Raw genomic sequence first — 18,179 nt, 5'->3', positions numbered from 1 at the left:
TCATTTCTGTTCCCTTATTCTTACCCTGAAAAGGTTCAAAAGTATCCATGAAATCCAAGTTTGGCTGGAGAGGAAAGAGTCCTGGCTGAATCATGTCAGCATTTCCTAAGTGTCCTAGGAAGTTCAAGAGAGACAGAGATCAACTTTGCAGCACGCAGACCCATTACAAAGCATATGTGGAACACTCAAAGCCTCAGGCCCAGATTCTGTAAGCACTCTGTGCAGAGAAATCCAGCTGAAGCAATTTGGGCACCAGGTCCTTTAAGTGCAGTCTTGAGTTTTGGCTACAAGAATGTGAACTGAAGCCTGACTTCATCTAATAAAAAAGACAGAGGCTAGCAATGGTCATTTTCTGAAGGGTCCAGCTCCTTAATCAAAGTGACAGCTTGATGGAACTGCATAGATGTTTGAATGGATGTCTATAGGGATTGTGATTTATTCTGCAAGTTTATGGAGATATAGAAATTAAAGATTATTCCTTTCAAAATAAAGGAAATAAGATCTGAGATTAAAAAAAAAAATCAATGTCATAGGCATCAATGTTCTTCTGTACAACTTATACACAGATTTATGTAAGGTAATGCAGGATGGTACACCAGTAACTAGAAATTAACTCATGTACGGGGTGCCTATAGACGAGCACGGAGGCTGCTCTGACATGCTGGAATTTCAGTGCAACGGACCAGACTCCATTAATCAAGTCTATTGGAGAACAGCAATTACCGTGCTCCAGCAGCCTCCTGCATCTAATATATCAGCGTCCCCATGCTTAAAAATGGTGGTGGGGACGCCTGAACTAAAGTTCATCCCAAACTCATCGGGTCTTTAGATGAGACACGGTGGCACTTTAATTAGCGTGACTCTCAGAGCCGCTCTAATTAAAGCGCCAGCCTCCTCACCTCCAAAGCACGTGTAAAAGTGCCCATAGAGACATAAAAGACAGTTTTAAAGGAAATATCAGCAGAGGATTCCTGACCCTGATGAACCTTCTTCATGCCTTTAAAATGTTTATGCTGGGCACTACTGTTAAACCATCTCAAGTACAAACAGCCCAGTGGACTAGATCAGCAGAAAGAGTAGGTCACTTGCTCCGCTCCAAAAATAAGTGAGGCTAGAGAAGTGAGACAACAAATACAAAATCTCTCAGGTGCTCTCCCTGCCAGGTAAGAGCAAACACAATACCTATCTCCCTGGGATTTGGCCAGGAAACCGGCTGATGTGAAGACAGCGTGGAGAAGAGGGTGTCTGTGAATTCTGACATAAGCATATCCACATCCAGCAGGGAGCCTTCCTCCATAGGGACAGGGGTTTCCCTGCCATAGCTTCTTTCTTGCCAGGGAACCACATCGTCATCCTGCCAGAGGAAAGAAAAACAAGCGTAGTTTTAAGCAGCCACCACTAGTACACGCAGTTATGTGAGCAGCAGTCAGAAAACGTTTTATTTACTTCCCTCCCCTGCAGCCCATCATTTTAATAGCCAAGAGCATTCTGGAGGAGCCATAATGGATTAGACTAATTGTTAGCCTGCTCTAGCATCCTGCTTCCTATGACACGAGGCCCATCAAAAACCATCTGGTCTGACATTCCCCCTTCTACCACATCAAATCACCTGCAGTGAAATGTCTTGTTGCTGAATGACAATATACCTTGTGGGGAAATTTCCCCCAAATTCCAGGTGGCAATCAGAAGTGGAAAAAAAACACAGTGGCTTTGCCAATGCTTTTCCCCCTTGCTGGATATGTGGAATTTTGCAACTTGAGCGTTTCACTGATTCTTGAGTTTAAGTGACCCTTAACATTACAATGAAGTCTTGTAAGAAACAGCTTGGACATAATCAGAATCTTAGCAAGCTCTTTGACCCGCTGGGCAGTTCTGGACATATAACAAAGAATCAAATCTGGACTGGAATGATGCTTAGCTACAAAGAGCTAAAGAGTTAAACAATCCTCCTTGTGACCCTTTTATACCTGAAGTACACTTGAAGGAAATTCTGGGTTTAATCCTAAGAATTTTAAATGTACATGCTTTTATTCCTCTATACATCTTCCTACCTTTTAAATGTAATTGTCCACAATATGACAGAAAGACTCACTGGGTTCTGCTGTGCTGTCCAAGACATGTCCCTTTCCAGTTCCCCAGGGAGCATAATGGTGCCAGTAGCAAGCTTCCAAAGTGGGTCAAAGAGATGGATCTGCTTGAACTCACTGTTTCTCGTCTCCTGCCACAGGATTCTAGACTAAAGCTTTGCCACCCCCTTCCCCCAGTTTAATCTAGAAAATGTGAACAGTTCCCCTTTATACAATCCAACTCTAAGCAAAAAAGGTGCCCTCTTCCTAATCAGTATTAGGCTTTAGGTTTAAGACACCACCAGCTGCCATGCTACTACAGCTTTGCTACTTGTCACAGCTTCAAAAACAGGAATGCTGTCACCTTCATCACAAACAGTACTTACCCGGACCAAGCTTGACAGATCTTCATCTCTGTGTTTCTGTAACTGCAGAAGAAGAACAAAGGAGATTTTTTAAAATAAACTCAAAAAAGGCCTGATCCAGCAACTTGTTTACAGAGTAGATTTCTTCAGGCAAGTAATTTTTAATCCCCCTAGGACTATGCAGACTAGAGACATTACTGGATTAAATATTTACACTAATATATTTGAATTTCCACCACCTTTGAATGCTAGTAAAATATCAGATATCCAGCTAATGAAACAATAAGCAATTATTTTACACAAGGTATTTCTGCAGCTGCAAAAAGACAGACCCTTTTCTTGAAGTATGTTCTCCACTTGTGATATTCCCTGATGACTATCTCAATTCTTCGTTTCCAGTATTTCCCTTCTGTCGCAATGGCCTGAAAACACAAATGCATACAAGTCACGCTGAGATGTTTAAGAAGTATCCAAAACCAATTTTCAAACAAACTGAATATATAAGGTAGGCACATTAATTCTATTTGAGCTCATAAACCAGCAGAGATGCTGTGTGCAAATCCAGGTATCGCAGGGCAAATGAAACACAAGGACCATGTCAGCTACCCTATAACCAGCAAACAAGCACTAACACTCAACAGTAAGTGCCACAGCACATGACATCAATGGATTACAGGTAACCAATGTTTCAAAACAACTTGGCACAAATTAAAAAATACTTTATGCTACAGCAAATTATTTTGGAAGGATTATTGTGGATTTTAACATGGGAAAACAGAAAGGGTATGGAAATTCACTAGCCCAGGTACAAAGTCTATCAATCCATCCTTCATGACAGGACAATTATGAAATAAAACTTAACTGGAGCAAACAAACAAGAGCAACTCCCTCTTCTGAAGCAGGTGCTGTTTTACAAGGCTGCATGAACACACGCACATACGCCAAGACTATTAAGCCGTTAGCACACAGCTTTCAAGGCACCACAAGTTCTGCAGCATGCTGGGACAGTAGAGTGAGTTCACAAGACTGGGGGCAGCTTTCATGCAACATTCCTGTTTTTCCCAGCTTAGGCCTCACCTCAAACTTCATATTTCAAAAAAGTATCAGGACACTTCCACGTGTGTACCTGTGGCCCATGTCTGCTTTGCAGGTTCAACAGGTGGGTTTATGCTTTTGCAGTGTCTCATGGTACTGGGTGCACAAATTAAACTTTGCCCCATCAAGGGCCTTGTCGGCTTTCTGCCGGGTGCCAGAGGGCTGCGTGTATGTCTGCGTGTAACTAAACAGATAATGAACTCGAGCAGACCTAAATCATCCTATCATGCTTACTGTTTCCTTGACAGAGAAGCCAAAATTGTTTGCTGGTTTGAATTCAAAGAAATTAAACCAAAACTAATATTGAAAAATCTATCATTAGGCCACTTGGGTTTGATCCAGTAGAATCACTCCTCTGCGTCCTCATCTTCCACTGAATTCAGGAACACCAAGAAAAGGATCCTTAGGGAGGAAAACAAAGTCTGGCCTGTCAGAATCACTGTCTATCTGAACTTCACCTCTACAACATATGATTCATCATAGTGAAGGGCAGACTTAGACTGCCCATTTATTCACAGACATAAACGGACCTTGGGCTGCATATTGAGCAGCCCGGTGTGGTAGTTTTATAACAGCTGGCTCAACAGCACACACATTAATATTTTTCACTACAGACAGGATACTGCAGCAACATAATGCTAAGAAGCTTCTGCATCCAGATGGAGGTACAAGAAACGTGATGCTGCTGAAGCCCCATTTTAAACAGGAACTCAAGCTTCACTTACTTCTGGCCTGCGATGTTCCTCTACCTCCACAGAGCCATCCAGTGGAGTCACAAAATGGCACACTGGGTTCTTGCGTTTCTCCAGATCTGAAAGAGAAAAAAGCCCAAGCTTGCTGGGTGTGTTCATGCTTTGTAGGAACCCCATCCACCCTTCTGGAGCCTCCTCCAGATCATCAGTAGGGTAGAGGCTACTGCAGACTGCATTGTACTCAGGGGTAGACCTCAGGCTCCAACCACAGTACTGACTTCCGCGGAGACCGGAGTTCAGCAGATCTCTTGGATTCATCGTAAAATGAGTGATTTCAGCAATTCTCCACTGAATGTGAGATAGTTACACAAAACCGAGTGCATTAGGAAAGCTACTTACACTGCATATACCACGCCCTCCAGATAGCGTTATTGAGACGGATTTTATCTCTCCACTGAAGTTTCAAGCCTTTAAAATTCTTCCATTTTGGTGAAACCAATTTGCCACTGAAATAAAACAGAAAAATGATCATTTTGACTTTCAGACTTTTAAGGCAGGTAGACAACTAGTAGAAACACCATAGTGACCAACTTGGAAACTACAGAGCAAGTGAAACACGGTCTGCAACAAAGCACTATTCTGCCCCTGCTGCCCAGCCAACTGGGATGGTTGGGAGGGAAGTCCAGGCTCCAAGGCTCCTTCTGTTTGTCACAGCTTTGCTAACCATTATTAGGAGGGTGCAAGACCCATATAATATAAACTGACCTGTTACCCAAGGGAAACACCACAACCAACTATACAGAAGATGTGAAACACAGGATGTGAACAAACCAAAAAAGATTAGACATTTTTCTTCAATGTCCTTGAATTTTAGCTTCTTATCGGTTACTTTCAATGACAGCAAGTAATTTTCAGACAGAAACACAGTTATTTTGAATCAGCTGACTCCTGAGGGAGTCCAGCCCTGTCCTCAGTCTACTCTGTCTATATAGAATATCATGTGTACGTACGTATGTGCACGTACAGAGCTCTCTTTAAAGAAGCCTATTAATACTACATGAGTCAACTCAGCGGGACTTACAGTAAAGATTTCCCAATACCCACTACTAATACAAAAGCCCAGAGAGCTCCATGCTTGCCAACAGCAAGACACTCTTAAATCACTGCTGCCTTGGGTTATTCAGCTTGCCTTTGTTTCTCCTGTTTGCAGTGCAGCTGACATTGCTACCCAGGTAATCCACAACCGCTACAACAGCCAATTAACAGCCGCCAGGCTTCAACTAAGCTGACAGGGAAAGACAAGCCAACTAGTTTCCTCTTTATTCCAGCTTCTGTTTTACAATGCCAGCTGTAACCTTATTGTAATCCGTATCAGACAGATGAGGTGCTGCCCTAGGATGCACAGAGAAACCTTTCCACCGTACCTTCCTTTTCAAAGAACTGCCTGGGGGTAGGTTTTTATTTTTGTTTTTAAACTGTATAACCAGTGAACCAGGTGCGGAGCCCAGACAGCAGGTGCACCCAAAGGACCAGACTGATTCAACGAGCAGAGAATAGGTCAGTGACAATTTCATGGCTCTTACATTTAACATGGTTCCCATGGGACCTGCATGTGGCACTCTGAGCTAAAGGTGTAAATCTGCGATAGTTTTGCTTGTGCTAAAAAAATCCTGAAAGCTGGTGCAGACTATGAGACTTGGGGGTGAGATGGGTATTTTTAAATAGCAGAAAACACAAATATAAACTCTTGTGCAGGGAGAGAGGAAGTTGAAGCACAGCTGTCTTACTTAACAAGAGAACACATCGCTTTTGTGGGTATCAACAGAGACTCTATACAATTGTGTCCCTGACTAGGGAATTTGTCACCCCAACATCCATCTTTGCTCTGGGAGCCAGAGAGAGAAAACAGTCTCCTCGGTACAGTAATTGAGGGCAGCTGCCCGACTGAAACAGACCTGCTCCCTGCCTTTGTGCAGGGGGTTGGACTAGCTGATCCCTGGGGTCCCTTCCAGCCCTGCAAGGCTGTGACTTCTGGGTTCTGGAAAGGCAAACACTAGACCCCCTTCAACTCCAGAGGCTGAAAGTGCGGTTCCTTCTGGGCTCCTGGCCTTCAAGAGCAGCACTACTCTCACAAGCAAGCAAATGCCTATCGATTCCTCTGCCGATTACACAGTCAAACTATTAACCTTGGCACAGGATGCCAGTATATTCATGACCCTCAGTCATTCCACAGTCATGGATGTAACCAGAGCTGACCTGAGCAGGGTGCAGGACCTGGGGTAAATCAGCCCATGCAGGGCCCTGCCCCCACTCCGATCCTACAGACTCTGAACCCGAAGAAGCTGCCGCCACCATTGGCAGCGGTGGCATCAGTGGCGGGGGGAACAGTGGTAGTGAGCAGCTGGACATGGAGCCACTGCTCCGCAGGGCCCCCTAAAGCGCAAGGCCTGGGGCAGTCACCCCAATTCGCCCTCCCCCTGCCCCTGGACAGCCCTAGATATAACTCCCTGGGAGAACAGCTCCCAAACAGGGAATGAGCAAAGTTCCCCAAAATTTAAGAGGTTTGGTCATGTCCAGTGTGATCCTGTACAGTCCCTGCAGGGAAAGAACAGTAACAGATGCAGTAGATGTGCCATGTCTGAAGGGGGCCTGAGCATACAGGGCGCTTGTACACGTTACCATTGGTAAAACTAGAGGGAAAGAGATCAGATACACAGTGAGATAAAGAGTAAAAAAGTTTTCAAGGATGATGCACGTATACTGTTCTAATAGTTTTACATTTCTTACACATAGCAGGGCAACTTGTGCTACGAGCACATACCACTCAGAAGCTTGGTGACAACAAAACAGGAAGTATTAATTTACTTTGTCAAATCCAGCCCAGGCCAAGAGTTATTGAAAATAGCTTTGCAGCTGATGTACAAAATGTCAAGGTCTCTATTCTCTCTCAACACTTCTGTAGTCAAATCACAAATTCAAATGATAGCTCTGCCTTTTTGGGCAGTCTTATTCAAAAGACCTCCAAGGGGCTGGCCACAGGGACAGAATTCCCCTCTGATTCACAAAGGGGGTCCCTACATGCCGAGGGTGAATCGTGTTGCTAAACCAGATTATGCAGCCCAAAGCACATCTGTTCTGAGGATGAACAGGTGGCCTCTTTCAGTAGCGCTCTGCGCTGAGCACCATCCACCTACACAAACAAAAAAAGTAAGGGAAAGTTATTGATGGGTTAGGGTCATTACTTGTCACATGAAATACGAGTGCTTCCAAAGGAGGCTGGAACCTGCCCTAAAGTTTTTCTAACACAATGTTCGCTCCTCCAGCATAAAAAGAGCCTCAGGCAGTTGTCACAAAACCTAGTTCAGGAAGCTATGCAACACTGATTAGATTGTGTAACAGCAAACTAACTCTCAATTCCTAAGGCCAACAGCACGGTCTCCAATTTTTTAATGTTCCAATATAAAGAGCCTAAAAAACCCAAACAAAGCTTAACCATACCCCAAACACTGAACCAGTGTGACGCTGCATGCAGAAACAGATGTTCAGGGCCCAAGCCTGAACACACAACGCAAATACAGATCAATCAATACAAATAAATATGTGAGAACTTTATAATATTTTAATTTAATAATCTAAGGTTACAGATAAACATTGTTGGAAGGTATTCACCACTTGGGTAAAGAGTTTTGCTTTGCATTCAGAAAATCCAGAATAAACTGTATTTAAAACAATACGTATTTGCATTGGTTTGAATATGTGGCCTCCACTCCCAGGGCTCGAAGTGCTAACAACTTACAGATACCAATTTAATCATTCTGTTCAGCATCAAGATTTCTGATTGGCCAAAAAAACCTGATCGGCAGCCCACTTGGCAGGTAATATATATATAATTCACTTTAGGCGATTCAATTATCAATTATGATTTCATAGATTTCATAGACTGGAAGGGACCTCACGAAATCATCCAGTCCAGCCCCCCTACCATAGGCAGGAAGTTTGCTGGGGTCAAATTATCCCAGCAAGCTATGCATCCAAATGCCTTTTGAATGAGTCCAGAGTAGGTGCTTGCACCACCTCTGGGGGAAGTCTGTTCCAGACTCTGGACACTTGGACTGTAAAGAAGTGTTTTCTTATGTCCAGTCTAAATCGGCCTTCCAGGAGTCTGTGGCCATTAGACCTAGTTATCCCTTGGGGAGCCCTGGTGAACAACTGTTCTCCCAGATCCTGGTGCACCCCCCTTATATACTTATGGGCAGCCACCAAGTCCCCCCTGAGCCTTCTCTTCTCCAGGCTCAAGAGTCCTGTGTCCCTCAGCCTCTCCTCGTAAGGCTTGCTCTCTTGGCCTTTGATCACGTGAGTGGCTCTCCGTTGGACTCTCTCAAGCCTATCCACATGCCTCCTGAAGTGGGGGGCCCAAAACTGGGCACACCACTCCAGCTGCAGCCTCACCAAGGCCAAGCAGAGTGGGAGGATGACATCTCTGGTTTTGCTTGAGACGCACCGGTGGACGCATGCCAGAGTTTGGTTTGCTTTGCTGGCTACGGCACTGCATTGTCTAATGCCTCATTTTAACATGAAAAATAACCATGAAGTTTTTTCCCCGATTCTTTACAGAACCCTCAGAAAACCCTAAGAAATGTGTTTGAGGAACTTCCCATTGACAATTACTTATAACAATCATTTGAAATGCATGGTAATCTGATAGCACACCCAAAACTGAAGTTTATTCATAATCCTTTCAGACACTTGGGAAAACTGCTGGCTCAGGACGATACTAGGTAGGCAAATAGTGTGACTTGCACTATCAGGTTAGGAACATATAAAACTAATGACTGTTTCAACAACTTCTTGTTTAAGCTAGTGGCCATCAGAAATTAAAAAAACTCATTAGTTGGATAAAGCCGTTACACAGCAGTAAAAGGTCTCTCCCTTGGACAGCAGTGCTTCAGCCGGATAACAGGTGCGTGAGTCCCTGTGTTGCTCCAATCCTTCTCCATTTTGATGTGGAAGTGTACTCATTTCTTACTGGACCAGAGAGAGTGTTTATGAGAAATGAATTCTCATCACACCCCCAACACCTGTCCCTACAGCACTATCTCCATGCAGCGAGCAGGGCTCCGGTCTTCGGTGGAAACGTGCTTGGGACTCTTAACTGTGCACGTATATGGACTTCCCAGCACATGCTTGACTCATAAAACAGGTTAGGACAGAGACAGGGGAGGCTCCATTCAAGAAACAGTAATCTGTTAAAACAATACAAACCAAATAGATTTTACCGTACGCACACCTTTGACACTCCAAGACATTTCTAACCTAGTTTCTCAGTCCAATCTGCCTCAGAAAGCTGCCAATATAGCTCTTGCCATTTGTTAATTAGCTTTCATTCAGAGTCCCCTCTAACCTGATATACTAGAAGGAACATATATTATGCTGTTTGCCTTAAAAACCAACCTGAAGAGCTTTCCCCTCGTCTGCTAGAGGCTAACGTATCCCCCACCTCATGACTGCAGCTGCTGTTGAACAAAGAAGCCAGCAAGAAAACCACTATGGTTATTTTGATTTGAAAATGAACAATTAAGATACTAAGCAAAAAAATAACCCTTCCTGGATGGAAGAACAGCCCTACTGTTCTCAACAAAGAGACATCGGTATGAAGACAGCAGGGATCCCTCTTCCCAAGAAATATTGTGGTGCTGGTACCCCAAGACACCTCAGCTCCACAGCTTAAACATAATGGGACTGGGAATGAAGCACTTTGCTTTCAGTTCTAAGCTTTGGTCTAGCAACATTCAAGTCCATCTGCTAATCCCACTCAGATATCCTATTTCAGTGTTTTTTCCAGGAAGGCTTAATGTACCTTTGCTGGGCTACAAAGGGAACAAGGGAAGTGGGTGGGTGGATGGGAGAAGACAGGTTATATTGATCAGCTTCCAAATTTGGAATTGGTTTCTATACCGTGCAGGTGTCTGGAGAAGCCTGTGGTAGATGTGTACTATAAATTAAAATAATTAAGCATGGCTAGAAGAAAAGCACATGGATGAATGGGAAGAAACCCTTGAATAAAACTGGAGCACTCGGTGCAGGACAAATCAGGCAGGCCCGTAATATTTCTAAGTGAAGAGGCAGCCTGTATAAATGGTGGATACAGTGGACAGTGTTTTGCAAACAGTTTCAAGCGCACCCCTCTGCTGTAAGGCAAGGCATTAGGGTCAACCCCTCTGCACAGATGAGAAAGCTGAAGGAGTGCGTTTAAATTACAAGCCCAAGGTCAGACCGCATATCAGGGAACAGAATCCACAGCTCTCCTGACCTGCAGCTCTGCGCTTTAAACTGGAAGATCTCACTCCTTTTCCTAAGGGAAAGCACTCACAACTAACCAGAATGCAAAATGCAAAGCTTGTTGGACGTGGTGCTCCAGGTCAGAGTTATTTTCTCCAGTTGGACTCACGCTGCACCTGGTCTTCATCTGCCGTGGGTGGAATTTCAACATAAATCTCCTGGCCCTGAAGTTCAGACTCCACAGTGCTGATCCAACTGCCCACAAAATTATTCTCAGTATACATAGCAAAGATGCCTTGAAAAGTAGCTCTTACATACTTGTAAGTGCCGCTTTTCAAACCACAAATATCTTGCCTATTATAGCTGTAAACAGAAAAAAAGTGAGATTAGAGACCACCTACAGAGCACGTTTCAGTTTTGAAAACAAATTCACATTCAGGTTATAGGAGCAAAATGTAGGACTAGATTTTATTTGTCTGTTTATGTCACAATCTCCTGCTTTCTCATGCTAAAAGCCCTTTCTCCACCAAATGCTTCTTCAAAATCTTTCTTCAAAGTAAAATGCTCCCTTCAGTGTTGGTTCATTTTGCGTTGTCAGGGGTAATCTGTAAAGACCCCGAGAGAAGGCTATTTTCTTCGCAGGTGTTTGTAATGCACTGTCCAATATGAAATAAGCAGTTAAATGGATTAGTTTTTGCTGTGACAAAAGGAAAAGGTTTTCTTGGCTTCTGCCCAGAACGACTGCACAGGAGAAGTTTTCGGTTTTGTTGAGGAGCTAGGCCTGTCACATCAGCTGTCTAAGAGCCAAAACTAACAATATTTCCCCAAACAAAGATTCATTCAGTGGATCAGATTATACACATTGTGTGCTGGAGCAGAGGCAGGAGAGTGGAACAAAAACATTCCTCTATCGAGTGAATATGCGTAGGAGTGTGTAAAAGCCACACTCCCATGCTGACTCGCATTACTGTCCATCCACACGAACTAGAAAGCTGAATGCAGCCAGAGCTCATTTTAAAGGAAAGCACCGGGGCAACTCCTTGTCTCGGTGTTCCCCAAGCTGTCAACCCTCTGCGAGAGCAGATCCAGGACACAGAAGATGCTACTCCACAAACTACAGCCTGGATCTCAACGCTGATGCTAAGCCCAGCATGCTGTTAAACACCTCCTTCACCGGCAAAGCCGATTCCATCCCCACCTCTCCCTTCAGCCTGGCCAACATACTGGTGTCTACACTACAGCTTTTTGCTAGCATAGCTACGCCAGCGACCACACATCATAACACCCTTGACCAAGCAAGATAACTATGCTGTCAAAAGTTTGTGGTGCATAGCTGGCCAAATAAGATAATTTGAACTAGCTAGGTTTGGAGACAGCTTGGGGAGCAGCAGAGGAAAAAAAGCCTGGGAAGAAATGGGTTCTGTGAAGAGAGACAACAGAAAACAAGAGTGCCTTGAAACAGGAGGCCATTCCTTGTCCAGGGGCTCTGTAAAAGGCAGTGCAACTATTAAAGAAGCTGAAGCCTGTAGCACTCTTCACCAAGCAGACACCTAGGACACATCTCTGATGAAGTCCCCCAGCACAGGGAATACACAGAGTGTTCGGTCTGCTGCAGGGAACTGTTTAATGAGTGTGACCAAAGGGTGGGTTTTGGCCAACACTCCCATCCATCAGTCATATATTCACTATGAGCTTGGTTTACGTGACTAAGACGGACAGAAAACTGGAATGGCTTCCTAAGGCTCTGAAGCAAGTGTTACCTAATGAGTGGCTGAGGAAGATAGCAGTCACGAGTTCTGGGCGCCTCACTCGGCCATCAACTCAGCACATATCTTGGGCAAACCTCCCCCTGCCTCTTCTGTACCTTAATGCACTTATTCGTAAAATGAGGATAATGTTTGCCTGCTTTATGGGAACATCTTAAGACTTAATATTTATAAAAGATTGGTAAATGCTCATATGAGCTACAGGATGCTATCTTGGTCTCTTAAATCTTAGAGTATTTAACATATGGGAGGGACTAGGTACCTACATTTTTATTTCACAGATGCTGAAGCAGCAGCATGGATGAGAAACAGGGCTTACAAATCCCAGTCCTATTTATTACCTGCTGGACAGAAGGGCACGCTCTACAAATTATGGTTCCTTTCAACAATATCATTATTCATGTTTGGAATCAAATGTTAAAGGTGATCTATTACTGTCTTGGTGCATGTGTGGGGGTGGGGCTACTTTTGCAAGTGCTTTTTGAAGACTACATAGTCTTTAGTTTTTTACAAGCTTTCTCACCATGTGGGAAGGGGTACTGGGAAACTGAATGTTTGTGAAATGCTTTAGTATCTTCAGACTGACTGCACTAGAGAAAGGTTCACGTTAAACTCAAGCTGACTTCTATCTGCACAATCATTTTCCCAGCGCACACATCTTTGCACTTTTATTTGACTAATCAGGGGTGTACCTGGTAGCCATGTTGGTCTGAGACAAGAAGACTTACAAACAACTAGAACTCTTGGTTCCAAAATGACACCTTTTATTAGACCTACTCGGAAATGGCAAGAAAACTGTCCTTTTCTGCAAGCTTTCGGGATCAAAGTCCCTTCGTCGGGCTTTGGGAAAAGTGTAGCTGATAATCATACACTGAGAGACATGTCTTAACCTCTTTCCAAGCTGGCTACAAAGCTATCCAAAACAGAATCAACTTCTACCTATCTGGCACTCAGATACATGTTGCTATTTTTTTCCTTTTCTTATAAGGGTACCACACCTAACCTATAATGTTTCCAGGGAACAATGAGAACATACCTACCAGCCATGCACTGTGATGGGAAACGCATCAGATTTTGAAAACAAGGTATCCCTCACAGAGACATTAAAAATTCCACTGTATTTAGGTTTGTAGAAATAAGACTTGTATAAAAACCCACAGAAAGATGTCTTTCTATTAAGTTTGAAAATAAAACTGCAATTTTTTTAAGCATACACTGTCCTGCTGCGTTTGCGATGCAAAATTGTACCTTTGTTTTGGGACACAAGAATAAGAAAGTGAAATGAGCTGAAAAACTAATGAGAATGTGAAGTGAACTAACCAATTTATTTTCGTGATCTGAGGTGAGATGTAAGCAAGATGTGTAAATGGTGAAAAGTAAATGAGATTTTTTTTTAATGCTTACTCTGAATGATCCAACGTATTAATTCAGGATGGAAATTGCACCTTTGTAAATTTTCCTTAACATACTCGGGCTTGTATCCGATTGGGTTCTCCACGTACTACTGCAAAGTAAATGTTGAACTACACTCCAACACCTTCATTAAAAGAATGCCAAGTTATCCAAATTAAGCCCCCAAAGTTAGGAAAAGGCATTATTCAGGATGCATACTATACACAAGCCCAGCTTTGAAGAATGAATAGGTGCCACTACTAGTATTGCTTATAATATTGTGTAATGGGGTGGAAATTAGGTTTCTTTTAATGGTTTTTAACCAGCAGCATACCCTCACATCTATTTAAATGACTGACTCTTGCAACAAAATAGGCATGCTCTCTCTGTCTATGAAGCAGTAGGTCAGTAGGAGTCTACCTAACAGAGTGCCAGACAGCTGTCCTTAGCGGTGCAAAAGAATGCAGGCTTGAGGCCATGTAACTGGAAGATAATCTCTTAGAGATGTGAAACTTCAAATCCATCTCCTTCTCTCCAGCAAGTCACTGAACCCTGGCACCAGCATGGCAGATTAATGAGAATGCAGTGTCTGTCCCATACAGATGAACACCCTGGGTCTTTTAGATGTCTCCTACTTGACTTGCTCCTGACACGGTGAACTGGTAAAGCCAGAAGCAGCACCTCTCCTGGGAGCAAGAAGTGCCACATTCTTTCTACCTGAATTACACCTGCATTCCAACTGTCCATGGTATCAGTCCCTTACCTTTTGCCCCAAATTATTCCATGATGTTGCTAATAGGCATCAGCCACGTCACACACTAAGGGGCTGCAGATCAGAGTTGGGTAATGGGATCCCAGCACGGTTTTGTACTAAACCATAATGCACTTTGGAAAGGAGATGGGGACAGAGGTACATCCCTTAAGAATACAAAAGAATAAACTGAGTGATGCATAACCTTTCAGCTCTAGTACAAACCAATCAAAATCAACAATTGCATATTTAATTTGCTGACTAATTTGCCTTTGGTTCACCAGTCATCAGTCCTCCTTTAGGTAAACCATTCACTATATAAAAAAAATCCTAAATAAAAAGTTACATTAAGGAAGAGTTAAGAATGAGAATATCAACAAGCCAAATTGGGTTATAATAATCCCCCAAATAAATAAAACCTTATAAATTTAGATAATTCAGAGTTAGTGATATACTTAAAAGAAATTTAATCTTAAGTACAGTTTAGACACCACAGAAGGCTTTACATTGGTCCTGTCATTAGACAACCTAATCACCATGTGATTACTGTATTTTAGCATTTGTGATCAACATTCTTTTGTGCAACTGATTTTTAAAAGATGGGCTTTCTCCTTGTGACAATATCTTCACTCTGTTCTGCAGTTATTTAGGTGTCTCCACCAAACATTTCTTACTTTAATACATTTGATTTCTTTTAATTGCAACCCTAATTCTGAATTTCTTACATTTATAAATGCTATATGTCTGATTTGGGGATTGTTACAACAGTCTGGTTGTGTGTACGGTATGCCCCCAGCTCTCTCAAGTATCAGTATAAACTCTCACTGTCTACCAGAACATATTTAGCCCTGGGAATTTTCAGCCTGGGGGAGGATATACTTTCTTTCATCAAAACCAAGGTAAATTCCTGCTTAAAGTGCCAAATAGGACTCAACCATTATCCTAGCCCCAATCATGCTGCCCTGATCCTTCACTGGGTCACAACAGCCACTTCACTTTGGAGCTCAGCCAAGGCAGACGCAGGGAGGGAGAGGACACGCACTGGATTTTCCCTGCTGCATCACTACCAGGCACAAGCTTTATTTTCAGCTTCCTTCCTGCCACGCCTCCACCTTTAAAAATAGCCACCATAATCCCAGCACCCTCCATTCTCTCTCTGTATTTTCCCTTCTCCTCATCTGCAGCTCAAGCAAGATTAGAGAGATTTCCGAGAGGCAAAAGACAATTCTATACAGCCAACAAAGCTGGGGTTGGCTCGCGGAGGACACTTCAAGCAGCAATGTCAAACAGCTTTGCAGACAAGCTGCACTGGCAACAGCAGCAACTTTGCTGTTGCTGTATCAAGTGTTTTGATGAGTATTTACAGACATACCAACACTGTGATTCATGTTTGATTTCTCCTTCACTTGGCTTGGGTGGTTTTTCTTGAACTCTCATACATCTGAAAAAATGTAAATGCCTCAAGTCTCTAGAAAACTTGCCAATGCAAATAATTTTCAACAGTATCAGCACAATGATGTGACCCTATTGTCCTTTTGTATTTTCCACCGTTCCACTCCCTGCCAGTTAAATTTCTGCATTTGGCTTTTGCTCCGATCCTTAGCTTCACCGTGCTTGCGTCTCAGGGTTGTTTTTATATAGTGACACTACTGAATTGGGAGACATCGCTCCAATTCTTGGCAGATAGTGGTTACTGGCAGTCAGGCTGCTGTAGGAAAAATGAGAAAGCTGAAGGATTCTGTGGTATGGTCAGCACTGACCTGGACTAATAAGTAGGCCAACCTGAGCTAAGGCCCCAGGTTATTTGGTTGTGCTGAGTTACGATGAAAAAATGTTCCTGTTCAGTCCCACAGAAGCCAGAGTAAACCAAATTACACTGAGCGCTGCACATCTCTCTTGCTCTGGACAGAAGCTGCTCAGGAAAATGTACTTGTCTGGAGGCTGGAGAACTGTTTACCATGTATAACAAGCAGAGAAACTGGAAACCGGCTCTTCTCTCGCTGAGGATAACATACCATACTTTGCACAATGTGGCAGGCCTATAAATATCCACCAGGATCTTGTTCTAAAAGTGACTTCAGGCTTCTAAAAAGAACCCATGGGAGACTGTGCGCCTTTCCTGGGCCGAACAAGGGCTCACAGCATCTGCCTGCATCCCAGTTCCCTCTCCTGGAAAACTCCAGACTTCGACTGCCAATGTAGGATCTTAAGGCTCAAGGCTTGAACAGAACATCTCACTTTGCAATACTTTCATACCAACTAAAACAGAACAGAAACATGACAAAAGGTGACTGTAGCCAGGAGTGCAATGAGGTCAACACTAACTTTAGTATCAAAACAATGTTGATGCCTCCATGTATTCCTGAGACAGGATCCATCCAGCTACCCAACATACTAAAAGGAAATCTGTTAGGAAATGGATTCCATGATGCCTTAGATAGATCTTAGGTTTTCCTTTAGCACTGCCTTACAAGAGGGCTATATAGCTTAGAACAGTGGTTTTCAGGGGTTTTTTTCATTTGCAAACCCCCCACAAATTCAAATGGAGTTGTGGACCCCTTTGGAAATGTCAAACGAAGGTGCGGACCCCTTTGAATTGTAAGTCTGGGTATTCACATACTTTTGATCGATCTTTCACCAACCCCTTAGACACAGTCTGCTGCCCCCGGGGTCCGCAGACCACAGGTGGAAAACTCCTGGCTTAGAGGATGGGTAAAGAGAAAACTTTCACCTCTAAATTTCAGGTCAAATAAAACTCAGCGTAACAGCTGCTGAAAGCCATTATCTGAGGGCTGTTTAGTTACATCTGTATAAAATTAACTGTGGGGAAAAATGCATCCAACCAACTTTTAGCCTACACATGCCAGAGACACAGAACTCACCACATTTGCCCCATGTCTCTTGTGCTGTCAGCCAAGGGACAGGCTGTGGGAATTCCCAGTTTCAGGACACTGGCAGGGGGCAGGGATTAGTGGGTGCAGACAGCTTGCACTGTGGCCACTGATGGTGGCCCTTTTTATTGGGCAGAAGTGGTTTTGCTATTTATAACTAGGTTTAAAAATAGTGAATTATTTTAAAAGAATCTTTAAACTCAAAACTTAAGGTCCCTGTAGATGTGCAGGGTAGGTGCTCCAACATACTGCAATTACAGTGCACCGTGGAGTGTGCTGATTAGTTTGTCGAACGAGCTTTAGTTTAAGCAGCCCCATTACCATTTTGAAGTGCAGGATGCTGAATACAGGAGACACTGTGGGTGCTTTAATTAGAGTAGCTCTTGGAGCTGCTCTAAATAAAGTGTCCCACACAAGCATGGGTAAAAATGCCCTTAATCGTAAAGGATACAATGCATGTTATAGCAACTAGTATAAAAGGAAGAAACACTCAGGTATAATCCATCCTGAAGCAAGTAACAGTATTAGCGGTGTACACTCTACAGTTCATACAAAGGGAGCTCAAAATACTTCATGAGCACTAGTCACTCCTTCCAACACCCCTGGAAGGCACAAAAATACCCCATTTCCCAGATGTTGTGCCACTTGGCCTAGCCTCTACAAGGAGTCACTGGGAAAGGTCTGAATTAGATGTCATAGCTTCCTTGACTGCTATGCATATATACTACAAAATGCTGGTACTGTATGATTCATTTTGGGGGGCTACAATCTAACACTTCCTAATCCGTGTGCTGATTAGCCATGCCAGGAACACGACCAACCTGTGTATGGCAAGGGGAACGATGAAAGTGCTAGGCAGCAGTCAGAAGCACAACTACACAG

General features: G+C 43.4%; 1 protein-coding gene across 2 annotated transcripts in view; it reads right to left on the bottom strand.

Annotated features, from left to right (window-relative positions):
* MLXIP (MLX interacting protein) overlaps positions 1-18,179 on the bottom strand; it is a 55,475-nt gene that overhangs the window by 21,138 nt on the left and 16,158 nt on the right. For both annotated transcript variants that reach the window (XR_002090023.2, XM_006257970.4), the window contains exons 2-7: positions 4,618-4,724; positions 4,252-4,337; positions 2,764-2,853; positions 2,453-2,494; positions 1,183-1,354; positions 25-114 (exon numbers count right to left, since the gene is read on the bottom strand). Coding sequence is in view for 1 of the 2 variants with exons in the window: in XM_006257970.4 (XP_006258032.4) it covers positions 25-114; positions 1,183-1,354; positions 2,453-2,494; positions 2,764-2,853; positions 4,252-4,337; positions 4,618-4,724 (587 nt within the window). In the remaining variant the exon portion in view is untranslated. The remainder of the gene's footprint in view (positions 1-24; positions 115-1,182; positions 1,355-2,452; positions 2,495-2,763; positions 2,854-4,251; positions 4,338-4,617; positions 4,725-18,179) is intronic.

This window comes from Alligator mississippiensis, chromosome 10 (genome assembly GCF_030867095.1).
Source record: "Alligator mississippiensis isolate rAllMis1 chromosome 10, rAllMis1, whole genome shotgun sequence".
Taxonomy (NCBI): Eukaryota; Metazoa; Chordata; order Crocodylia; family Alligatoridae; genus Alligator; species Alligator mississippiensis.
This window is presented reverse-complemented; position numbering and strand designations above follow the sequence as displayed.